Consider the following 26850-nt stretch of genomic DNA (forward strand, 5'->3'; position numbering starts at 1 on the left):
ATCTAGGATTTTTTTTAAGCCCCACCCTGGCTCCCTATTTTTTGGACCCGTAAAACAGCCAATCTAAATATGTGAAAATACTTAGGATGATTCAGTTACAGCCTACAGATGGGCTACATCTAAGGAAGTGTCCCGTTATTTAATGAAGGTCTCCTCCCTGAAATGAGGCTGCAGGGCTCGCTTTGTCAACGTGATGCTGTTGTGTTCAGAATAACTTCATTTCAGCTGCAAAAGATTTTATCAAGTGGTGTGTATTAATACTTCTCATCATAAACACTGAGTACAGATGTGGCAGGGTAACCTCGAGTTAACCATGAACAAAACACACAGAAGCTACCCCCCAGTGAAATGTAGCAAGCTAAGCTACAGCAACGTGGCAAAAGTATATATATATATATATATATATATATATATACACACTCACACACACAGTATAGGCCTAGATTATATTGAACCAACTTCATTCCACAGTAGCAAAAGAAGAAAGACTAAAAACCTGCTCCAAACAGTGTGCGAGAGAGAGAGAGAGAGAGAGAGAGAGAGAGAGAGAGAGAGAGATCTCATGTCATGGAAAGAAGTTTCTGCCATTTCATATTAAAGTTTCCTCCTCACTAGAAGAAGAGGTGTCCAGGCTGGACCCTGATCCTTCTCACAAGAGCATCACAGTTAATAACTATCACAGTAGAAAGTTTCCTCAGTCACGAGTGTCTTCATTCCCCTGCAGCAAAGTCGCAGCCCAAGGATCTGTACGTGATGTCACCGTCACGTGGAAGCGCTCCCGCCGGCTGCACGTGCAGGTCTGAGTGTGGCGGAAAATGTAGCGTGTGTGGAAGCTACCGCGCTGCTCGGTCAATAAAGAGCTTTGTTACTGAAAAGCTATTTGATTCAGACGTAACGCGACACAAAAGTCACGCAATTACAGTAATGTATTGTTTTTTGCTGTAATGCAGTACTACAACGCATTATGTAAAAAATCTGTAATATTATACCCGTTACAATCTCAGTAACAAGCGTTACAGTGTGTTTTGTTTTTTAATAATTCACCAACACCAAGAAACATTTTGAAAAACAAATCCATGAGTAAAAGAGTGACGTTATTTCCTGTTGCTGGAATCCGATGGTCGAGATTGTTGGTAGACTTCTACAGGCTGTGTCTTTGTGCTTTAACAGATCACTTTCATGATTACTGATCACAGAGAGGCTGCTGTCAGTTCATCCTGACGTATCCTGCCCGAGTGTCGGGAGATTCAAATAATCAGTGACGTTATGCTGCTGAACCTCGTGCGGAAATGCTCACCGCATCTTTCTTAATGCTGCGATCTGCACATCACTAGAACCCTCCTATGCAGCACAACTTCAGAATAAAGCGCCCATTAAATAGATTAAATAGCAGTGAAAGTAACGCAAAAGTGATACTCATTACTCTCAAATGACAATAATGAGTATCTAAAAATGGATTACAATTTGGAAGTAACTTGCCCAACACCGCAGGCCACAGGTTGCAATCTTAAAACCTCACCACTTGTGACTGCAGAAAACTACATATTATCCCTTTAAGAAGCAAATAGCAGATGTAACTTCACAGCAGAGTGTATATAGAGAGAGTTTGGATTAGGTAGACAATATATGTGCTCTAATTTCACAATTGTGTGTCACGCTCATCGTGCACAGATGTGTTTTTGTTGTTAGTGTGCTGGTTGCTGTACAACACACAGAAATAAGGCTTTGTGGGAAATCATTACCATATTGTACTTTTGGGGCCTGAGACAATAAATCTCAAGTTCTCCACACTCTCTCCTCCAGGTCTTTATAGACCTCGCTTTGTGCACTGATGCGCAGTCATGTTGGAACAGGAAGGGGCCGTCCCCAAACTGTTTCCACAAAGTTGGCAGCATGAAATTGTCCAAAATGTCTTGGTATGCTGAAGCATTAACGGTTCTTGTCACAGGAACTAAGGGGCCAAGCCAGGTCATTTTTCCGGAGCTGTAGCCCCAAATGTTTTGACTGTAGCCCCGAATGTCACTCGACAACAGCATAAAACATGTTTTCCATATGCAACAATCTCAATGACGCAGCCCGTCTCCGAAGAACTGAGGCTACTCGCAATAATGTTGCTACATAGGCTCATTGTTTGAAGTTCGAGTAAAGTGACCCCCCCCCCAGACTGCGACTCTGCCTGCCTGCAATTAGACAGAGCACGAGAGGAGAGAGGGAGCATTGCTCGCAGCTTCAGGGCCTCTCAGTAACTGTAACCGCCCTCCAGGATTAAAGCACGATGGAGTCTCGACTGATGCCTTAACGGTTTCTTAATTTCTTTCTTGTAATCCGTGTCCAAAATACCGTAGCACCGTGAAAACTATTAAGGTATACAAAACATACAAACATGAGTACTTTTAGAAACATTTTACTTTAGCTAAAATCAAACACACATCAATTACAATAAGCCTATTTAAATACACAAATTAAATTACTGTTACACAATAACAATAATACACTGATTGTTGTAAGTACGGAGTTTATTTACAGCCTTACAGGGGTCAGTTTAGCCCAGGGGCAGAAACTACACTGCCCACTGGTGGAAATGACTGGTATCTGCGAGGAGTGATGTGCCCGTGTTTACAACATAATTCCAATAAAACCAAACTCAATACAAACAAGACCCAAACAACAAAATAAAAGGAAATAACAATTACTTTCAACAATTACAAATATCAACCCAGGGTGGGTTGAGTGGGCATTTACAGGAAGTTATTCAATTGTCCCTCACAAAATTGTAATCAAAACATTTAGATATAAATGTTGTCAGTCAGTCTCAAGTCAGTGTATTTGCTACACAAAGTAGCGAGAAATTAACGTGACACAGCTGACGGCGACAGACTCCTCTCGCTCTGACTGTCTCTCTGCTCCAGGATGCTTCTAACTGGAGCGGCTGTGAGCTGAAGTGAACGTTGTTTCTGATTTCTGCCTGATCACAAGTGTTTTTAGTTTCGGTTTGATGCCTCTAATGAAGAGCAGAGTGCTCGTCTCATTGACAGTGTAGAGCAAGTTACTTCCAAAATGTAGGCTCATACAACATAGATCACTAGTTACAGTGATTTGAGAGTAATTAGTTATATTAGAATATTACTGTGTCTGAATTGTAAGGCTTTACACAACTTCTGCGTTACCTTCACTGTTATTTAATGGAGGCATTAGTAAGATGTGCTGCAGCTTGAAGGCCAGTTGCCTTCATCTGGTGTGGTTTCAGAGAAAGGCAAGAAACTGGTTTGACAGCCAAAGTAGAAACAGGGCTACAGCCAGGGCAACAACAGGAGCAAAAGCCAGGGCAACAACAGGAGCAAAATCCAGGGCAACAACAGGAGTAAAATCCAGAGCAACAACAGGAGCAAAAGCCAGGGCAACAACAGGAGCAAAAGGCAGGGCAACAACAGGAGCAAAAGCCAGGGCAACAACAGGAGCAAAAGCCAGGGCAACAACAGGAGCAAAATCCAGGGCAACAACAGGAGCAAAAGCCAGGGCAACAACAGGAGCAAAAGCCAGGGCAACAACAGGAGCAAAAGCCAGGGCAACAACAGGAGCAAAATCCAGGGCAACAACAGGAGCAAAAGCCAGGGCAACAACAGGAGCAAAAGCCAGGGCAACAACAGGAGCAAAAGCCAGGGCAACAACAGGAGCAAAATCCAGGGCAACAAAAGGAGCAAAAGCCAGGGCAACAACAAGGCTACAGCCAGGGCAACAACAGGGCTACAGCCAGGGCAACAACAGGAGCAAAAGCCAGGGGAACAACAGGGCTACAGCCAGGGCAACAACATGGCTACAGCCAGGGCAACAACAGGGCTACAGCCAGGGCAACAACAGGGCTACAGCCAGGGCAACAACAGGAGCAAAAGCCAGGGGAACAACAGGAGCAAAAGCCAGGGCAACAACAAGGCTACAGCCAGGGCAACAACAGGGCTACAGCCAGGGCAACAATAGGAGCAAAAGCCAGGGCAACAACAGGGCTACAGCCAGGGCAACAACATGGCTACAGCCAGGGCAACAACAGGGCTACAGCCAGGGCAACAACAGGGCTACAGCCAGGGCAACAATAGGAGCAAAAGCCAGGGCAACAACAGGGCTACAGCCAGGGCAACAACATGGCTACAGCCAGGGCAACAACAGGGCTACAGCCAGGGCAACAACAGGGCTACAGCCAGGGCAACAACAGGGCTACAGCCAGGGCAACAACAGGGCTACAGCCAGGGCAACAACAGGAGCAAAAGCCAGGGCAACAACAGGAGCAAAAGCCTGGGCAACAACAGGGCTACAGCCAATGTAACAACAGGAGCAAAAGCCAGGGCAACAACAGGAGAAGCCAACGCCGTCCTCACCTCCCTGAAGTCTGCTGGCATAGCATTAAACAGCATATAGAGCAAACAGCCAGCCATTCTTTTAAATGGGAGGCAGCAGACCACACTGTGTGTGTTACCCAACAGCATGTTGCTATTTTACTGGTTCCCTTCACAACCAAGCCGCCGGTAAAAATACTGTGTACATGTGCACTGGGCCTAAAATGACTGATTTCAAAACTTCCAGAGGGTTATTATGAAAGATTGATTTTTCCACATCATATTTAACATTTCACAACCCAAGCACGTGCGGCCCATTCATTTTCACATCTACCAACCAAAGACCACAATCCATACATTAGTGTTACATTGCCTTTTTTGATCATGGGAAAACATTTTAAAAATCAAAAGAAGAGCAAAAAGAGGAAGCAAAGAAACTCCTGCAGAAACAGAAAGCTTTAATGACAAAAGAACTCAGCACTGAAGAAAATGGAGGAAGGGAGCCGGAGAGGGGAGCGCTTCATGACAAAGCCTCACCTGAAGAAGTAAGGATGCTTCTAATGAATTTAATGTCCCATCGACAAATAAATCCTCAAACCAGAGAGGTGGAAAGAGGTGACTGTTGATTAAGGCAAGAATGTTTCTGCAGGAAACCACAGGACTGGGAACATTCATCTTAATTACATCAACCCAGACGGCAAATAAGATGTTGATGTCGACCATCTTATAAAATCCTGTTTAGTGCGTTCATCGTGTTACTCTGATCTCAAAGTGGGTAATGGTAATAGCTCCGGTGTCAAAGAGGAAGCCTCCTAAAATGTTGGAGAATGTCAAAATCTTTACATAACGACTGTGAGAGATCTGATATATTTAAAATAATAGCAAAAAAGTTGAGCCCTGTATCTTAAGCTGGCTTTGACTTGAGCACCTGGGATCAAGTCATTCAAGATGGTACCTCGGATGGCTGCTTCTGTATTTTTGAGCGCGTTTTTAACCTTTGGTTTGTAAAGTCAGTTTCTGCTGTGACACCCTGAGCTCGCTCAGCAGAGAAGAGCTCATGAACATCAGGGGAACACCAGCTGATTTATTTCCCACTTTTCTCACATCATCAGTGGAATAATTGGACATTCTGGTCAAAAATACGCTCACCTCTGTTCACGCAGTGAAGCTCTGGAGGAGAGGTATTCCCGGGACGTTTGTGCGTCTCTGCCGGCGTGGACTTTTCACTGATCTTCAACCTCTTCCCACCAATTCATAGATTCACCTAGAAACGCCATTCCACCTGTAAAACTCTTTCCAGTGAATTCATCTTTTTCACATCTTTTATACTTCTTACACAATGTCAATTCAAGTTTCATGTCATTTTCAGCCTGTTTTCTGAGTTTATAATGGGAGCAGATGTAGCTGAATGTTGGGAGTTAGAGTGAGAGGACCAACCGACACAGTGGGAATGCACTTCAAAATCTTAAAGATTTATCACATTACATTTGGCTATGCATCAAAAAGCAATGGTTCACCACAGTAACTTACATGGCCAATCCCAAACGAGAAACGAGACAGCCTCCTGACGTGACAGCCAGCACAGACGCTTTCATACAGAGATCCCGCAACAAAGTTGTAGGCCTAAAGAAACCCCGTCAACATGCTGCATTCACTCATTTATAGTCTGCTGAACAAAGTTTTGTGACATAATCCCACAATGTGTGCTTTCACTCAGCGATCTGGCTTTCCAGATCCAGCGTAGAAAAAGACCGTTACTGGCCACGTCGTTATATTGTGATGATGTAAGCATGCTCGGGCACCAATGTGAGTGCAGGAGCGGAGAGAGTGGACAATCACGGTTGGGAACAGTATAAGCCAACCGGGTCTAGTGTAAGTACGCCCTGACTCTGTGAGTTTACAGTACAATCTGGCCAGAGTGAACCCAGCCAACTCAGATTCAGTGCAGCAGGTACTGCTGGCACAGGCAGTGATATCCACCTCTGCCTGTCTTAAGGTCTACATATATATATATATGTTTGCTTTCTGTTTTTGTATCGACGAGTTACCGTTCTTTCAGCACAATAACTGAAGTCAACTCAGACGAGAGCTTTTAATAACTAGGACTGGGGCGATTCGTCGACCATTACATAAATGCGTAGACTCGCATTATGAGCGTCGAAGCGTCGCTGCATCCGGTGTTAGCAGGGATTCCCCCGGACAAGCTGCAGCTACCTGCAGTCTAAAGTTGGGGAGTATTTTAGACAGACACTCAACAACGTGCTGTTCCGTGAGCTTCACCTGCAGCAGAACTGCTGTCCACGAACACGTGAAGCAGCATGAACACGTGAAGCAGCATGAACATGTGAAGCAGCATGAACACGTGAAGCGAAAGTATCCCGGAGCACTGATGGCAGCACCGCACATCCTGTCCCCACATGGGCGCGGCGCATTATCAGCACGAGGACACATAGTCCGTTAAAATGTATTTCTTCATCGCCTTTATGTTAAAAGTAATTTCTGACCCCATGGTAACGTAATGTTACATTGTGTGTGATCTAACGTTCGGCCGTTATAAATATTTTCTGTTTATTTAACGGCCATGTATGAGCGAGAAAACAGCTGAAACTGACAGTACGGTGATGCAGAAATACATTTGATTATCATACTGCATTACTCAATATTGAAATAAATCCATGTCACAAACATTTGAAGTTCTAAGTAAATTAGCCTACTTAATGTGTGTTATTGTTATTATCACAAGACATCAGTGACGTGGAAATTGGAATCATTTTAAGATTTGCTACTATTGTCATTCTAATGTGCTTCATCAGGATGAGTGAAAAAAATATTGATTTATTGATAATACATGTTTTTGATATTTATTTTTGGTAAATTTGTATGTTAGTCAAGTAATAGGCAACAAAATCAGTCGTTAGATTAATCGACTTGAAAAATAATTGTTAAGTACAGTCCTACTAATAACACAGATCGTCTGTCAGATCTGAGGCGGCTGGACAGTAAGTCAAGTTCAAATAGACTTGAACCTGAGATCATAAAAGTGAGCTGGACAAAGATTTTGAAAATAAGAAGGACATGTCTCCCCCAATCCCCAGTGGGAGGAGGGCTTTGTTTTCTCCCCTAATCGGGTGGAAAAATCACAAAATAGAAATCAAAAGCTCAGCCGGGTCTCACATATTCAGTTTTACAGCCTTTAAGGGAACATAAATCTACAAACATATTAACTATGATTTATGTCTTGATCAAAGCTTTTTTGGTCAATGGTTGAGAAACAAAAACACCAAACCAAGAAGATACTTGCAGTTTCAAATGTGGATGACTCACTTTCTGTTCATCTGCAACACACGCAATGGATTTCTAAAAAAAATAAAAAAACAGGAAATACATGTCTCAGGTTGGTATATATTCAGAGGGTATAGGCTGCAGGTTGTGAGTTGATGCCAGCTGTACATCAGAGATGGACAACGTACTGACTAAACTAGTTTCTGGGAAGCTCAGCACCTACGCTGCAATCATTCTGATGTTTACCTACAGTCTTTTGCTGGACAGGGATTTTGCGTGTGCCTGCCAACCAGAAGACTTTCACTGTAGGTTATACATAGCTCTGCCCATTTTTACAATATTTCTCTTGATACTCTGGACAGACAGGCCATTTCAGAGAGTCTGTAGATACCTGATTTCAGGTGCGTTAGGATGCTGTGGCCGGCCTCACACATGCAGTTTTTTGGGTTCTTTCTTTCGTAAGATTCTTAAGGCGTTTTTAGTCAGTCTGCTTTGGGTTGCTTTTGTGTACATCGATGGAGACTGGTATGTTTGCTGCCAGAATAATGGCTCTGAAGAACAGGCACAGTTAGCCTGCAAAGTCAAGGAGAAGAATCTCACTCACGTGGACCTAGTCCTCATCGCTGGACTGAAAAACGAGTCCAGGGTGAGTGTTTCCATCATGTCAGAGTGTTACCTTTTATTTCACTGTGGTCTTGTTCTACTTGATCAGCTAGTACTGTCTTAATGAAATGACAGCAAGAACACAGAAATGCTGTTATAATTTAACCGTCTTTGTTTCTTTTTCAGGTAATTGGTGGATTTTTACTTTTTAGTATCGTTTTGGTGGCATCCCTTATACCACTGTGTGGAAGGACTCCATGCTGTGGAAACTCAGGCTGTTGCAACAGAAAGGTTCTGCATGAAGAACTGTTTTTGGAGGAGAAGCAAAACGCTCTGAGAGAGATTGTGAAGGATTTAGCAAAAGAAGATATGATTAAAGTCAAAGACAAAATACACCGTGGACAATGGGATGATGTTGCTGAAGAACTGATGAAAACATCTGCTGGGGAGCAAGGGGGAGGAGCAACGGAGAGCCAGGTAAATAATCAAAAATAACAACTGAGATTTTTATTCAGTTTGTCTGACAAAGTTGTAAGCAGGTGGAGTTCAGTTTGTGTTTTTGTACCAGCAGTTTCCCACAGATTCAGTACTTCAGTTTGTTGATCTTAGGTGTTTGTCAGTCAGATGTACTTGTCTTTTTTGTCTTTATAGAAAAGCAGTATTTTTTTATTTCACGTGCACTAAATACTCTAATTTACTGAACGCATTATTGTCTTTATCAAAGCGTTGAGGGTGGATTAGAAGTTGGATCTTCCTTATCACCCCCAGAGTTCAGGAGAGGTAAAGAGAATAAATGGCACCTTTAGGAAAGGTTAAGAAGTGCTTGTTTGAAATACTCTGCCTGCAGCAACAGCAGGAGCAACAGCCAGGACAAGAGCCAGGGAAACAAAAGGAGCAACAGCCAAAGCAACAGCGAGAGTAGCAGCAGCAGGAGACACAGCCTGAGGAAGAGCAGTGACCCTGTGAGGTAATCTGTGATCCGGGAAGCAACACAGCACAGTTAGGATGTGGCTGTGCTAATCTAATGTGTTAGAAAAGTTTGTAAGCTTTATAGTTATTAAGACACTGGTAGAGGAAATACTCAGATCCTTTACTTCAAAAAAAGTACTAAGACCACCCAGTAAAAATACCCTGTTACTCTGATACTGTGTCCTGCATTAGAAAAGCCAACCTCAAACTACCACTAAAAATCGTGGGGTGGCACACTAAACCAAAAGCCCTAACTGAAATTCAGGAATTCTATTATGCAGTATATATACTAGTTGAATACTACGTATAAATATGAGCTGAAGAATCACAGACTGAATTACTTTGGTTTCTTATTTTACAGTTAAAATTGTCTAATGTCCGTAGACTAAAACCATTTCAGTTGAAATTCCATAAAATTCGATCTTTTCCTTAAAACGACAAATACAGCTTTTATTTGTAGGAGTGCATTGACTGGGAGGAACAAAACATTTACTGGGAACAAGCCAACTCAAGATTACATCTGACATCATGGAGCATAAATATTTTTCTTTTAATTTTTCGAACAATTCAAATTGAAATATACAATATGTGAGTTGTGTAATTATTTATTAACATACTATTTCACAATTTTGGTGTTATTCTTGTTACAAAAAACTAGGATAACCACTAATTTGACCAGTGTCATATTTCTATGTAAAAATAGTGGGGGGGGCACCAACTATTTCAAAACCTAGATACCAGTAAAACTACAACACTCTCTCTTGCTTCTGTGTTTTAACATGTCAACAAACAGCATGGCTCCACAAAACACTTAACAGCAAACTAGCGTAATAATCCCGAATAATAACGCAGTATGAAAGTGGCTATATGACAACAACAATATGACAACAACCATAATCCGTAGCCCGGTCTCAACCCATCCAGCACAACAATTTGCCCATGCAGGGACCAGCAGCAGAGTCAGGATGTTAAAAGATGCTTTCACTCACCACAGCTGAGCCCTCGCGTGAGGACAAAAGGCAGCACGGCGGGTTTTCCTCTGGGAAAACTTCCGGATGACTCTGAAGATGAGTTCTGAAGAGCAGTGTTTGTTGTGCTGCTCAGTGGAGCTCATCAGGGGCTTCAGTATTCATGTGATGTTAGCTTGCTGTTAGCGATGGTGCTAACCTGTTGCTATCTGCAGACTATTAGCTCTGACTTACAGTACAATACACAAAACTGTGTAGCAGTGTGACAAACTTACTATAAACTAGCCAGGCTACTAACTGTCTCCGTTCATCAATTAAATTACACTTTTCTTTCTTCTGCAGCTGGTCGCTGCCTCCACAGAAAACACTCACATTCGGCCAACCGATGCTCTGATCTGCTCTGCCCGTTAGCCTCTTAGCCAGTTACAATGAAGAAATGTGATTTCCATCTACATGGACCAATCAGAGGCCTCTCCTAAAATAAACATCATAGTCTGTCACACCCATGTCTCACCTCAGGGTCAGAGGGTACCGTCAAAGTGACAGAGCCTACTATGAGAACACTTGTTATATGAATACAATATTAACACACTTTCAATTGTGTTTTCTCCAAACAGGAGGATCCCCTGTTGGTCTAGACTCCAGGTTCATCAGACGAGCAGTGAAGATGGTCTACGATGGTTTAATTTATATTTACAATTTACACAACATGGTGTTAGCAAATTTTTATTTATTTGCTTTTGTTATTTGCACTGTCTGTTTAAAAGAAATGTTTCTATTCTGATTTATATTTTCTGTATTAGACAAGCTTTCAGTTCCCAGAACTCTGCACAACTTCATCAGGTGTTATGATTAAAGGTTTTAGTTTCATGTCATTATAATGCAAATGTCATTCAAAGGATATCATCAACATTAAAACTCTAAAAACTAAATAATAACTATGAGCTGGAGCTCATTTTGAACCATGTTGTGTCAGACTGCAGCTAATAATTGAGGATTAATTTTCTCCATTAAGTGATTGATTTGTAAATATTCTCACAGAGCCCAAAGTGACTCCTTCACAATGTTAATCAATTAATCAGTTAAACGTTTCAGCTGTACTTGTATAAACTGTTGGGAATAAACTCTTGACATGTTTTGTGTGTAAAAGTCTTCATTTTAAACTAAAGCTGTCTGATAAATATGTGAATTAAAGTACAAGTACGTCAACTTTGTACTAAGTAGGCACACTTAAATACCTGAGGCCTGTATTTTAAGAATAAAACACGTTTTATCTGCATCTACATCTAAATACACACAGTGACAAACAATCATGTTGCAGAATACCTAAATATAAATCTTTGAATTGTGAAGAGCTGTAACAGAATCAGGCTCCTGTGTCCCGATCCTGTCTGCCATGTCATTTTTTGTACTTTTAGTCAGTTTTATTATCTGTTGTTTTGGTCTGTTGGGTTTTGGGGTTCTGTCTTGTCTGTCGTCTAGTGTTTAGTAACCTTTGTCACGTCTGTCTCTGTTTTCCTCCGCTGTCTCTCTGCCTACCTGTGCCTCGTTAGCCTCATGTCTGCTGTCTCCGTGAGTTGCTCTGTGTCTGCCCTTTCGTCGTGTCTCCCTGTTTCCCTGTACCATTTGGATTTTGGTTTGGATAACCTCTGTTTTGGACTCTGTATCAGCCACTCAACCTGTAAGTGTGCACGCCTTTAGTTGTTTAAATAAATCACTAAACTGTACCTGCCGGCTCCAAGTCCTGCATTTGGGTCCTCCAACCTGCTCAACCCTGCCTTCACCACAAAGGCGTGACATCCTTAGTATGTACAGTATCCTAGTCCCACCAGCACTCATGAATATGGGTGTCATTTACACTCGGGATGTTGGGGACATGTATCTACCACTTTTTTGACATGGCTGATTTTGTCCCCATCACTTTTTAAAAGATTTTGTTAAAAAAACTGGAATACCAATGAAAAAGAACCAGACTTTAAGTCAGCTAGTCAGTTCTGTGTGTGCTTTGGAAGCTATGGAAGATAATGGAATCTAAATTGCTCTTCAACATTTCCATTTTCTGTTACAGAGGTAAGTATATTTACATTTACTACATTTACTCATTTGGCAGACGTTTTATCCAAAGCGACTTACATTTGAGGAACAACATACAAGCATCAACAGAGCATCAACTACAGATCTACAAGTGACAATACATACTAGTAAGAGCAGCAATAAGTACTAGTAAGAGTACATATCACATCAATGGGGAAGATACCAAGGGAAGGAAGTAAGAGTTAACAAAAAGTACAATCAATACAAGATCATTGTAGGGGATAGAAGAAGAAGAGCACAGGAAGTGCATGTTTGAGGTTAGGAGTTAGAGGTGTTATAAGATGAGGTGTTCTCGGAACAGATGAGTTTTCAAGAGCTTCTTGAAGTAAGAGAGGGACGCCCCTGCTCTCATGGCGTGTGGTAGCTCGTTCCACCATCATGGTGTCACAGATGAGAATAGCCTATAATTAGAGATTCTGCAGGTCGAACTTCACAGTCAGTGGACTGTGCGGGACAGCCGATACTCATCAGACACATACTAAAAAATTCTGCACATGTCCCGCACCTCAAGTCCGAGTCAACTCTCAAGTCTTTTGAGGACGAGTCCCAAGTCACTGTGTTTGTGTGTGACTTAAGTGTACGAGTCTCAAACTCGAGTCCCCATCTCTGATAGACACATGAGTATGGTGTGGTGTAGGAGAACAGGGTTTGAGTGCGCACTGCTGCCTGAGTGTGGTCAGCTGCCGTGGAAGGTGCAAATGCTACAGTTTTGGTCATGCTAGCACAGCACAGCTGCTGTTGTGAAGATTATGCTCCATTTCAATTTAGAGCAGGGTGCAAACTACGGGGGCAGCTTAGCTTCTCCTAAGAAGACATCAGTGTCCCTGAAAGCATGATTATTGAAATTTTGGGGGGGTCTCTAAAATATTGACAGCATGCCTTGTTGACATCAATCTCTATATTTCTCTATCATCATGGATCCGTGTGTGCAATCAGGAGCGTCACACGTCATCCAGCCAGAGGGAACGATCACCGACTGTCCGCAACGGGCCGGTCGCTCTGCAATCTCCTGTCCCTGGGCCGCCCCACTTCCTCTCCGGTACGGACTGTGTCGCTAGTACGACCAACACGCTGTGAGCGTTTCGTGAGCGTTCCCTCTGGCTGGAAGAATATTTCCCATGATCCATGCAGTACTGCAGCTGCGGGCTCTTCGCAGTGTCATACAACTTTCTAAATTCCTCAAAATCACGAAAAAAAGAAAGGTCAGGTCGCAAACACAGCCGCAGCGTAATTGTAGCAAAATGGCATACATATAATAATAATAAAAAATTAATATTATTGTTAGAATAACACAGTCATGCCTGATACTTTCACAGACAGCAGTGTTGTGAACAAGACAGAACGGACACAAACGCAACACGCAACAAGTTTTCCAAAAGGTATGAGTATGTACAGTATATGTTAGTCCCACCAGCATTCAGGAATATTTATTACACTATTTATTCATTCCTGCTATTTATCATTGCACTTCTGTTAGTACTCTATATATCCACATTTATTATATACCTATCTTTTTATACTTTCTTATGTTCTTTACTTACCAACTTCTAATATTTCTGTTCCTTTCGTGCCTTGATGGGCAAGTCAGTAACTGTAACAAAGAATTTCCCTTCAGGGACCAATAAAGTTTTCTGATTCTGACAATTCAAAGAGTAACAGACAGCAGCTGCTCTGGTCTCTGTTGAACCTCTGAACACAGCCGACATCACAGCTGGGTGAAGTCAGATCTGTTGTAGCAGTGACCACACCCAGCTGAGATGTACTGGATCACCGTGATCACTAGAGGTCTCTGCTGCATCAGGTTTTACTCCTCCAACACAAAAACACAGAAACCTTTTCTCTGTTTGTCCATGAGGACGAACCACAGAGAGATTAAGCTTCTGACTGTTGGTGGAAATGTATATTGTGAGATCCTTACTAACTTGCTGCTGAACATCTTATGCACTGATGAGAGAAAGGCCCAACTGGAATCAGTCATCTGTAGATCAGACACCTGTTGGTGGTTGAACATAAATTTACTATAACCTTTATGGTTACCTGTAGGCTACTACCCGAACATAGTGTTTGCTCATGGGTCCATTCGTGAAACCTATCTTGACCGACAGCACTGTAAACACTGCCAGTCAGCCCTCGGTCTGGCGTCAAACGAGAATATAAAGGTTGAATCTTTCACAGGGCAGCCACAGTGCCTTAGACCTGTAGACCGGCAGCCTCCCTTCTTGTTTTAACCTGATGATTTGATCTCTGTCATCACACTCGACTGGTCGTGTGCACACACACACATCATCACAGCGTTCAGTCAGTGCGTCAGTGTGCGTGGCCGAACAGTGTGGAGAAAAACTGCACAGGCAGAGCTGAGACAGAGAAGAGGAGGAAAGAGACGTTAAATGCTGTAAAATGACAGATACAATTTTACTGGACAACTTCACTCTCACCCAACATTTCACATTCCCCACCCATGACAAAGGACACATCCTTGACCTGGTCTTCTCCACTAACCTACCAGTGCTCGACCTCCATCCATGCCTCTTTCCCCTCTCTGATCACATACTGATACAGTTCACCATTCCTTCTCCAACCGCACGCCCCTGCCTCCTCAGAGAAATCACCTTGCGCCACCTTAAATCCATTGATCCTCACCATCTCACCTGCTCTCCACCAATCTCCACCTGGACTCAACCCTTACCTCACCTGATGATCTCACAAACCACCTCAACTCCGCTTTGTGTACATCCCTTAACACTCTGGCCCCCCTCAAAACAAAAACCGTCACTTTCAATACCTCGTCACCCTGGTACGCACCTGCACTCCGGAAAATGAAACAAACTGGCCGTCAACATGAATGTCTGACAAAAAAATCATCTGTCACAGTCCACCATGAAGCCTATAAACTCTACCTCATTGCCTACAAAGATGCCCTCATTGCTGCCAAATCTGCCTACCTCTCCTACATCTTCACCAACCCCTGTCATAACCCCAGAACCCTCTTCTCCACAATGAACAACCTCATCAAGCTTCGGACCAACACCCTTCCTACCTCTTCTCCGGATCTCTGCAACTCATTCCTTCACTTTTTCGCTGATAAAATCAACACTATTTATCAATCTCTATCCCCTGCATCTGACCTCCCAGTATCTACTCCAGCACCTACCACGGACCTTCTTCCCCCTATCCCGCCTGACCTCCCTCCTCCTCCTCCACACTGCCTCCTCTCCCAGTTTGACCTGGTCACCACTCCTGAAAGATCTAAACTCATCAGCTCTTCCATACCCACTACCTGCTCACTTGACTCCCTCCCTACTCCTCTCATGAAGTCATGCCTCCCTGTCCTTTCCCCCTACCCCCCTAACCTCTTCAACTCCTCACTGTCCCTTGGAACTGTCCCCTCTGCTTTCAAAACCACCGCTGTCACCCAGTCCTTAAAAAACCTGGTCTGGATCCATCTTTCCTTAATAACTACCGCCCAATATCCAACCTCCCCTTTCTGTCTAAAACCCTTGAACGTATAGTCGCCTCACTTACAATTACAAACTCATCTCCATGCCAATAACCAATTTGAACCTTTCCAATCTGGTTTTCGCCCCCTCCACAGCACAGAAACTGCTCTCCTCAAAGTCTTCAACGACCTCCTCAGTTCCGCTGACACCAGTTCCCTTAACATCCTTTTTCTTCTTGACATGAGTGCAGCCTTCGATACCGTGATCCATAACATCCTGCTCACTAGACTCAAAGACCTTGGTATCGAAGGTACTGCACTCACCTGGCTCCGTTCCTACCTTTCCAACAGATCCCACTTCATCTCTCTTCATAACCGTACCTCTGTTACAGTCACAGTCACCCAAGGTGTTCCCCAAGGCTCCGTACTCGGCCCCCTTCTCTTCATCATCTACATCCTCCCCCTTGGTCAGATACTCCGCCACTTCAACCTGAACATCCACTGTTATGCCGATGACACCCAGATCTACCTCAGTACCAACTCCTGTCTGTCAGCTATTAAAACCTGGACGCAACACAACTTCCTCAAACTAAACAGCAATAAAACAGAATTCCTCCTCAAAGGCTCCAAATCCACTCTCAGCAAAGCCAATAACCCCACTCTCACCATCGACGGCAACATTGTCTCCCCATCTCCCCAGGCCCTCAACCTCGGTGTGATCTTTGATTCAACCCTCTCCCTTGAGCCCCACATCCGTCATGTCATTAAAAAATCCTTCTTTCACCTTCGCAACATTGCCAAAATCAGACCCTCACTCACACCCTCTGCTGCTCAAACACTCATTCACGCCTTCATCTCCTCACGGCTAGACTACTGCAACTCACTACTCCTTGGTATCAGCTCAACCTACATAAAAAGACTCCAACTGGTCCAGAACTCAGCCGCACGACTCATCACCCGCTCCAAATCCTGGCACCACATCACTCCAATCTTAAAACAACTACACTGGCTTCCCATTTCTCATCGGACCACATACAAAATCCTGGTCCTCACCTACAAAGCCATTCACCAACTGGCCCATTCATACCTCGCTGTCCTCCTCTCCCCCTACCAACCCTCACGGTCCCTCAGATCCACCTCAGCCGGTCTCCTCTGCATCTCCAAGTCCAAGCTCCGCAGTTTTGGGGACAGAACCTTTTCCAGGACAGCTCCCAGGCTCTGGAACCCCCTCCCCCATGAGATCCGCATCCGAGTCCCTCACCATTTTCCAGTCCCGCCCTAAGACCAATCTCTTCACCTCTGCCTATCCGTAGCCGTTTGTTGTCATGCTCCTTTATCTGTTCTGTAAAGCGACTTTGAGTTTGAGAAAAGCTCTATACAAATTCAAATTCTTCTTATCATTATTAGATAGCTTTATGAATAAGGGACTTGGTGTTACTACTAGCAGGGCTGCCCTTTGTCCCCTCATCTCCTCATATCACAACTACCTTTCCAGAGTTGATTCTATACAAAATATAGGCCTACATACATTTTAATCCTGTTGCCTTAATTGTGCATTTTTTCTTAGACAAAGTAATTTATTCTTTGCTCTTTGTTTCTAATGTAGCTATTTTTTCTACTCTGTATTACAGTAGCCTATTTACTGCGGTATAAAATAAACAGGGTTTCTGACGCAGCACTTTATATACAATAAGAAGCTTCTCTTGTGTGTTTATCTCAATAGACTACATGTTTTCTAAAACATGAGCTTTACACGTAACCTTATCAGAGATAATGTGTTAATGTCAAGCCCTAAATTTAAGATGAATTTCTGGTTTCTAACGCTGTATGAAACCTCCGGATGCTCTTATATTTGTTAGTCAAACACAGAGGGACATCACCTTTTCTTCCCTCTGCCTTTACATAACAAATACAATATATTTGCATGGCTGCAGGTTCCTTCCTCACATTCTGTGCTTAAAGATGAACTATATTGGATCATCATTACACCTTATGTGTGAATGATTTTGTTTATTATTTATTTATTTTTAGACTTTTATTAATAGATTAACATTTCAAACATCCAGCTTCTCTTTAAACAGGTTTCATTGGAACTACTTTCTACTAAAGACATAGTCCCAATGCAAACTGTTGACAGTGAATTCTCTGGATAATGTGGACCCCAAAGTAACGGGGACCCTGTCTCTGGAAGCTGTTGAATTTTCTGAATGCATCAAAATAATTATTCTATTCACCTTCAGTGTATTGGGATAGAGGCAGAAACCTCTTTCTATCCTGGTCCATTAAAACAAATCCATCCTCGTGGCTTGATACCACATGAGATAACTGAGAACATATTTGTTTTTTAATTGAGATAAACTGACCCCATCTAATAAACTTGCCCAGGACAAACAAAGGTGAAAACAAGACTGAAAAAAAACCCATTATAGAAACAAACATTTTCATAAGTCTTCCTTCGCACTGCTTTTTGCATAAAAAATGCAAAAATCCTCTTAGTGATTGAAATCGACACACACGCAGACCTCAGAGCAGCACGATGATGGAGAGGATCTTACTGGGAATCTTGTGTCTCTCAGGTCAGTGGATTCTTTGATATTTTTGATGACTGTTTGCAAGTTATTGTATAATAAGTTAATAGAGAAATAAAAAATAAGTCACAGGTGTCCTCACAAGTCAGTAGACTGAATAAAAAAAACGTATAGATTTTTTCAGATTGATGGAGACTTGTTAGTGCCAGATTATGCTAAAAGTTCAGATCCTTTACTTCAGTAAAAGAAACGTTACATTTCAAGGAAAGTCCTTCCTTCAAAATCATACTGAAGTAAAAGTACAAAAGTAACATGAGCTAAATATATACTTGTTTTGTAGGGCTGGACGAAAATGTTATCACAATAAAAAGTTTCATATCTTTCAATATCGATAATTATCACGATAAGTATCAAATCTTTATTTATTTCAAGTTTAAAGGCTGATTTTTGCTACTGGGGGAAAGTTGAAGAAACCAGACGGTTAATTATGGTTTAATTTATGGTTTTAAGGCCAAACAGTGGATCACTTCACAAATCTGAGGCAGAACATTCAAAACAATTATGATAAAAATCTTTGTCAACAAATATGCACGAGTTAAATTAAGTAAAAGATTTTATTCAGTCCTTTTTCCTCAACAAATAAACATCTTAAATAAAAATAAAGTCCTAATTTGTGTATGATTCAAGTGAATTAAATAAAATATTTATTAAACATTTGTTATACTGTTATTGAAAAAAATGATTTATGGTTCATTTGGCCCAGTGTTTCCCAACCTAGGGTTCAAGGTCCTCCACAGGGTCACTAGATAAATGTGAGAGGTTGTGAGATGATTAATGGAAGGGAAATAATTGATTATTTAAGTTTCTTTGACCTCTAACACTTACTGAAATGAAACCATTTGAGAGGTTTAAAGGGGAAATGTGTCTCTGTTGGAACTGCCAACAACTCCTAGACATCCTAGCATCCCCACTGCTTCTCTGCTAGGGCCACGAGCCATAGAGGTGGAACCACTGGTCCTCCTGAACAATATATTTTATTATTATATGTTTTATATAAAATCTGAACCTGAAAAGTAACAAGTACTGTCAGATAAATACACTGGAGGAAAAGGTGCAATATTTTCTTGAAATGTAAAGTACAGAGTAGCAGAATATGCAAATACTGAGGTAAACTCTGAGCACTTCAAAATGGTTCTCAGTAACTAACACATTTACTCAGGTAGTGTGCACCTGAGTAATGTAGTCATGGCCATAACCAGCTATGAGGTCAGCGACGTCCGGACCTCCCTAATTATATGTAGGCTATAGCCTATTAATAATTTAAAAAAAAGAATAAAAACCATGATCAACTTAAGTGAAGGCTTTAGGACCATGCGGACGCAGCTGATCACACTGTCACAACCCTCATTTCAAGTTGAATAACTGTTTCCCCATCAGTGTTCAGACCTGGGCAAACACATGAAAACGCTGTGTGCACAATAACAGAGAGCACCGCTGTTTGCAGGCAGTGTTAGAAATACGTTTAGTGAGTTTCCAGGTGGGTGAAATAGAGCTTCTCCCCACGAAGAGACGCTTAGCACATTTACGCACGAGCCACAGCAGCAAAGCTTCATATTAAAATCTGCCGACAAGCCGACAGGATCATCAGGATCTAATGTTAAATAACGTGCTGTGATTTTCCCACACATCCAAAAGGTCTCACGCACAGTCCAGGTTCATACTGTAGAACCGGAGTAAAGCAGCCGTCCTCCTTATCAATCCTGCGCTCCATCAGAGTGTCTAAACATTTCAGAGGCTGAAAGTTTAAATCTGTTCCCTCTGCAGAGTTTCCTCTGTCTGTTCTGTCAGGTTTTAACTTTATTTTTTTTTATTTGCTGTATAAATGTCCCAGGATATGTGCTTTGACATTACTGCGCGCATGGAAACCTTTAAAATGACTGACAGCAGCCTCTCTAATCAATAAAGTAAACCGTTACAGACAATCCATCATCAATACAACACACTAACAAAACCACCTGGAAATCTAGAAGGACCGATTAAGGTGGAGTAAATCTGAGAAAACACTTATTTGGGTGGAGGGCGGATGGATGATTTATAAACAAAACAAAGGGGAAGGAAAGACTAAATCATGCCTGCATGTGTGTTCAAACAGCAGGGATGTTATTAAATGTAAAACATTGATCTACAGCAGAATACATATCTGAAAGCAATTACAAAATGCCTGAGAGCCTTCCTGCATTATATTCCATTATATTTCTATTTTGAATTGTGAATTTTGAATTTCCTTTTACACCAATAAACATTTCCACATGAAAATGCGAGAGGGGTCTAACTGCAGACCTCCACTCTCAGGTCGGCTCAGGTCGGCCGCGGTGCTGGCGGTCTCTCTGCCGGTCTCGTCGGTCCTGCCGATCACCAACAAATTAAAACCTTTAGAAATGTTAACAGACAGACTCAGACTGTGGAGACAACCTTTAACAAATCAAACTCTTGTTCCCCTCCCAGGCTGGGACATCTTCTCCTCATGCCTCCTCCATCACTACCACTATGTTGCTGGTCCTATGAACTGGACTGAAGCTCAGACCTACTGCAGAAAGACATACACAGACCTGGTCACCATTGAAAACAGCGAAGAAGTGAACCAACTTCTTAACACAGTTTCATCCTCTGGTGTCAGCTCTAATGTCTGGATTGGCCTGTACACTATAATCAAATGGAGGTGGTCAGACGGCTACACAGGGACAGGAGCTGAATATAGGAACTGGAATACCGACGACAATGAACCAGACTGTAAGTCAGCTAGTCAGTTCTGTGTGAGCTTTGGAAACGATGGAAGATGGTGGGATGTAAATTGCTCTTCAACATTTCCATTTGTCTGTTACAGAGGTAAGTATATAACAGCGTCTATTTTGATCTGGAATAAATATTATTTCAAAATGACCTGAACTCAACATTTCCCTGTTTTTAAATATTAACTGCAGGAACAGCTCTGAATCCTCAATTTGTTGCTGTGAATGAAACGATGACTTGGTCCAGTGCTCAGAGGTACTGCAGGTTGAACTTCACAGACCTGGCCAATATGAGGAACAACACTGAGAGCCAGCAGATCAAGAACTTGCCGAATGCATACCCGGCATGGTTTGGTTTGTACAGAGATCCTCTCACTTACTGGTCTGATGGGAGAGGCTCCTCATTCTCATACTGGAACATGAGTGCAAACACATTAGGCTCGAAAGATATCGCATGTGGTGTTGCTTTACAGAGTTTAGGAACATGGAAGTTTCTTCCCTGTGAAACCAGATTACCATTCGTCTGCTACAGCGTCCCTGGTGAGTGGTTTACTGAGCTTCAGTGGAAGAGAGAGAATAACTGATGTTAAACTGTACTCAGACATGGTGCTCATTTACATGTATGAGTCTGGTATCACAAAGCTAATTCCACAGCATGCTCTTCTTCTCTGTGTCGACACAGTAGTAAGCAGGCAGGCAGTAAAGCTGAGGATAAAGCTGGAGGACTCCTCTGTGGATCTGAATGACCCTGCTGTGAAAGCAGACATGCTGAAAAAGGTGAGTCTCCAAAATCCACCCTGAGACACCTTTCAAACTGTTGAATTTCTGGGCCCATTGTTTGGTTTGGCTGTTTGTCTTTCTTGCTTCCCTGTGGACAGCAGGCCAAACTAAAGCTAGCTCTCAACAAACAATGAAGATTTGAACAAATGTTTCAAAATGGCTGCCATTTGTGTTTCCCAGCTCCAGGACAGGCTGAAGGCGAATGGAGTGAGTGGAGTCACCCTGAAGTGGAGAGAGCAGCCTGATGGGAAAGTCTTCCACAAGGAGGACAAGCCTGAGCTCTAACACTAAAATATAACTGTACTTCTGTTTATCTGTAGTCCTTGGTGAACGTTTTCTCTATCTGCTAATACACACAGTACACTATTATCACCAGAGCTGCCAACTCGTGAGACTCACGCAATTGACACTTTTCACACGTCCTCATGCCATGAATCAATTTTCTCATGCATGGGAAAAACTAATGTAGCTTATAACTGATAGCGTCGACTGCCGCAATTACACTCCACCCAGCTGATGCGACACCGGCGGACGCTGTGACAGGAATCATGCGAACCCGCTCTTGCGCAGGAAGTGGCAGACAGTTTGTGATGGGGTAACGTAGCTGGTAGAGTTTTGCAATATAAAAATGAATAGTCTGAAGCACAGCCTTGCTTTGTTGGTAATGTGAGCAGCACAAAGCTGCTGAAGTTCACGTGAGGATTTGTGGTGAAGTGTTTTCACTTAGTTTCGTTTTCCCAAACGGGTTCCGTGTCCGTCTGTCTGGGATTCTATCATATGAGCAGAGCAAGTAATGAACATCAGATTATAGGGCGGGGAGATTTAGAAAATATTGGGAGTTGTGATTAAACGATGACGTTATTCTCATAAAAATCTTTCTGGAGATGTCAGTTACACAGATATGTGGGATAGATATGCAGAAAGCTTTGAAGATTCAGTCCAGGACTTTGTTACTGATTTAAAATGAATTTATTTACCTTGAGGTGAGAAGGTGCCACATTTAAAGAAGAACTTCCCCAAAGACACATACATGTTGAACTTTTCAAAATAACCCTGCGGTGGGATATGACACAGAAGGCCTAACGTTGGCAGCTCTGATAATCACTGTACTGAGTGCTTAACCAGAACCCTGAATACATCCTGTAGACTGTCATAGAAGAGTTTTGTCCCTCATCATCAATATTACTGAGTGAAGTGTGTTAATGGCATTTAATTTTCTATATGTGACGTGGCTTTGGCTTCAAGTTTACAGTTTGTGAACCAGTCTGATAAAACTATATTTACACATTTACATGCAACAAACCAAACCTTCATACAAGAGTGGAAGGATATGATATATCATACTGAATAATGAGTGCACATAAGCTGAGCTCTTTCATTGGCTGTGTGGGAATTAAAGTGCAACGCAATGTGTACATTAATGCCTTTGAAGAGAAAGTTTAGTCAAAAAGCAACATGCTAATCTGCATTTACTTCGTCTCTTTGCTACAAAGACAATTAAAGGAATCAACTCAACTTCTCTGTGAAAAATTGTGTTTTTATTATGTGGATTGACCAGAGTCAGTGATTCTTGTATATCATGATGTTATACCAAACAAACATTAGCCTTTCAAAGTGGGCCAAAAAGTTTGAATTTGGGTGTTCTTAATAAATGAGAAGGGGATGGATAGAGATGGCAAAGAGTCCCACGTTAACAACTTGCAGGTATTTCCCTTATCACTCCTGTGATAACACAGTGGGTCACAGGAAGACTGTGCATTGATCTTATGACACCTTTTCCATTAAACGTTGGTTTAATTAATCTGAACAACAGTATTTGGCTGACGTCAGGTGTGTATTTGTTTGGTTTTCAGGCACGTTATCATTCCAAAGTACCATGGAGATATACTGGAGTTTTTTCAGTCGTAATTCTAAATTTGAGGTTGACGTGAACACAAATTAAAAGTCAGAAACTAGTGATTACAATAACTCCAACATAGCAGATTTTATCAGTAGCTAGTTAGCCAATTAATATCACGAATTGGTTGAAAGTGCTGTCCAGTGTGTCTGGCAAACACTGGAATAACGAGTTTGACTGGAGTTGTTTGCGTATAATCCTAAAATTGTTTACTTTCCATCAATGATTCAACTGCAAAATAATAGATTTATTTCACGTGTTGGGCCCCTATTCATTAACATCACTTACCCCGTAGGAAACTATATTTAGTGCACTTCATTAGTTTCACAGTATGTTTTAATCAAACTATATTCACATACATTATTTCAGGACTTAGAGGCAGGAATCTGTGTAGCAGCAAGTGCAGGGAACGCTCGTGAGGGCAGAGCGGAGCAGCTTACTGACGCTTTCATACGTGATGCACCTGGCCCGAAGTCAACTTCCTTTCTGTTTGTTTTTTAGTGGGTTTGTGTTTACTGGCTAATATTACGCTGACTACAAACGCAGTAGAAGTTAAGTCGACGAGCAGACTGAGGCTGGGCTGTGGGGTGCAGCCTGACCTCAGGAACAAACGCACTTTTGAAAATAAAAGTGTTTCAGTTTCCTAAGGAAGAGGGGAGACGGCGAGTCTGGATCTGGAGTAGTGTTGTAGTACTCGAGACCGGTCACTTTTTGATGGTCTTGGTCTCGTCTCGCCTTTCTTGTCTCGGTCTCGGACATTGAGGACTCGTGATTTTATTTCAAGACCAGTCAAGACCATAACTTTGGGAATATCAATAAATTGCTTTTTATTTGATTTATTTGTTAACATCTTAACTTTGATTGGATGTAAAACTCATTGCTTCAAATCCAACCAATAACTCTAATTAATGACTGTCCCCCCTCCCTGCGACGCTTACGTTGATTTCAGCTCTTTAATGGGAATGTGGATCTTTCAGATCAATTTGAGAACTACCTATGATCTCGTTCCACATTTTATTGCGTGCCATGCAATGCAGGAAACTGGTATGGCTCTTGTATTTGCCATGAACAAGTACAAATCCATAAATCTGGCCTCACTGTCCACCTAGAGGCCTTCAAAGACCATGTGAGGTCTTATAAAGACGCTCTCTCCAAGGCCAAAACACAATATTACTCCACCCTCACTGGACAAATTATATTTTGATGCTTTGGCAACATTGTACCAATAAAACTCTTTGAAAGGTATTAATATTTTAACATTTTACTGCTGAAACTCATGTACTCTGACTTTAGTACAAAGGTTTTGGCAATTTTTTAAAAACCCATCTGTGACAATATTAGACGCTCAGATGCTCATCAACTGCTCCAGCCGTCCATTCACTCCGATATTAACCCCACTGTAAGATAATTACTACTATTATTAATAATCCTGTAATTATTACAATTATTGCTATCCATTAGTGCTGTTATTCATTTTCATTGATGTCTGTACCTCTCCCATGTTTACTGTTGTTTTGCTTTTCAAAATTCATAGAAAGTAGCAGGGCTGGGGATGTGACAAAAAATTTCATATCCCAGCAACAATACAGAAGGCTTTTTGTATCTTCAGCTATATTTCTTTATTTCTTTTATAAAGGTGGGGTTAGCGATTCTTGTGTGCCGTTCCCTCGTGATAATATTACCAAAAAGTGTGACATCTTTGCATTAGGAGAAACATCAGTCATCTAAGAAGTGTGTGAATGAAAAAATTAAGTGTAATGCATGTTGGAAAACAAAGGGAAAAGGCTGGTGTTGCTGCAGATGTGCAGGTACGAGCAGGTGACACTCCTGTCAGCCAACTCCCAGCATCTACAACACAGTTATAGAGCAAGGAAGGCAGAGTGGGCGGAGTTGTCACAGTCTTAAATAGTACATACATAAAGTTTGAACAAAGGGTTAAATGTAAACAAAACACTCTAACCCGCCACTCTGTACCCATCATGCACCGCACAGCCAGATCTCCTGCTCTCCGACCGGGCCGCTGACGGATAGAAATTATAATTTGCAGGACATGCCTCTATTAGTGTCGCTACATGGGTAGTGCTGTTCAGAAGAATGTACTGTACTGTAGAATTCTGCTGTACTGAAGAATTAATAAAAGTGATTAAGAGCCTTTTGTGTCTTTTATAAATGAAAGTTCCAGTGATTTATAAGTACCCAGGATTCACTTTCTGCAGCTTTTATTAGAAAAAACAAAGATGTCATCAAATAATGTAAAGTAAAGACGAGAGCAAGCGGCAGAGCTATACATAGTTTCATGTTATTACAATGCAAATGTGATAAAGATAATATCAACATTAAACTAAAAAAACATGCATCATCTTTTGTGCAGTTTCCAGTAATGTTTTTATGTCCTCAATACATCAGCTGTAGCCACATTTGATGTTACGTTTGCATGCTAGAAGAAACTTCAAAAGGTTTGAAGCAGGTGTGGAAAAATGCTGCAAAATTTAAATGACCTTCAAATAGACATGACAGATATACATACATATTTATCAGTTCACAAAACGCAACGTTAGTGAACGGAAGAAAAATCTCAATAAAAACCTAATGATCACCAATTCAACATGTAGGTTTCAAACACAATCATTACCTGAAACAGAAACAGCTTGGGGAGGAATTCAACTGGGTGAGGAACAGCCAAACCCGACAGCTCTCCCACGTCTGTTCTCTGCATAGATAATATATACATGGTGATTTCGCATAAGAAACTGCCTCCCGTCTCTGTGTAGTGGTTCCATGGTGTAATGGTTAGCACTCTGGACTCTGAATCCAGTGATCCGAGTTCAAATCTCGGTGGAACCTGAATTTAAGCGCGAGTGCAACCTGTCCACTTCTGGATAATCACGAACCTTCAGCTCATCTTGTCGTATGTGACAGTTTAAGGATGTGTTTACAGTTTACTGTCAAAAGTCATTCACCATGGCAAGGCCGAGCACAGCAACATGACACAAGGTAGTTACACTGCGTCAGCAAGGTCTCTCACAGGCAGACATTTCAAGGCAAACGACTTTCCAGATGTGCTGTCCAAGTTCTTCTGAAGAAGTACAAATGAACGGGAAACCTTGAGGACTGTAGACGCAGTGGTCAACCAAGGAAATTTACTGCAGCAGATGAAAGACACTTCTTGCTTACCT

General features: G+C 42.0%; 1 protein-coding gene and 1 non-coding gene across 2 annotated transcripts; both read left to right on the forward strand.

Moving 5' to 3' along the window:
- Positions 1-7776: 7776 nt before the first annotated feature.
- On the forward strand, positions 7777-11602 carry LOC119906177. The gene is made up of 4 exons (XM_038723724.1): positions 7777-8256; positions 8400-8690; positions 9061-9180; positions 10768-11602. Exons 1-3 carry the CDS (start codon positions 7786-7788, stop codon positions 9133-9135), a joined length of 837 nt encoding a protein of 278 aa, XP_038579652.1. The 5' UTR covers positions 7777-7785; the 3' UTR covers positions 9136-9180; positions 10768-11602.
- A 14844-nt stretch (positions 11603-26446) lies between these two features.
- Positions 26447-26518, forward strand: trnaq-cug. The gene has a single exon. It is a non-coding gene; the product is annotated as a tRNA-Gln (tRNA).
- The last annotated feature ends 332 nt before the right edge of the window (positions 26519-26850 follow it).

Source organism: Micropterus salmoides, unplaced genomic scaffold (genome assembly GCF_014851395.1).
Source record: "Micropterus salmoides isolate LMB-PRFRI ecotype aquatic unplaced genomic scaffold, ASM1485139v1 Ms_hic_scaffold_16, whole genome shotgun sequence".
NCBI lineage: Eukaryota > Metazoa > Chordata > Actinopteri > Centrarchiformes > Centrarchidae > Micropterus > Micropterus salmoides.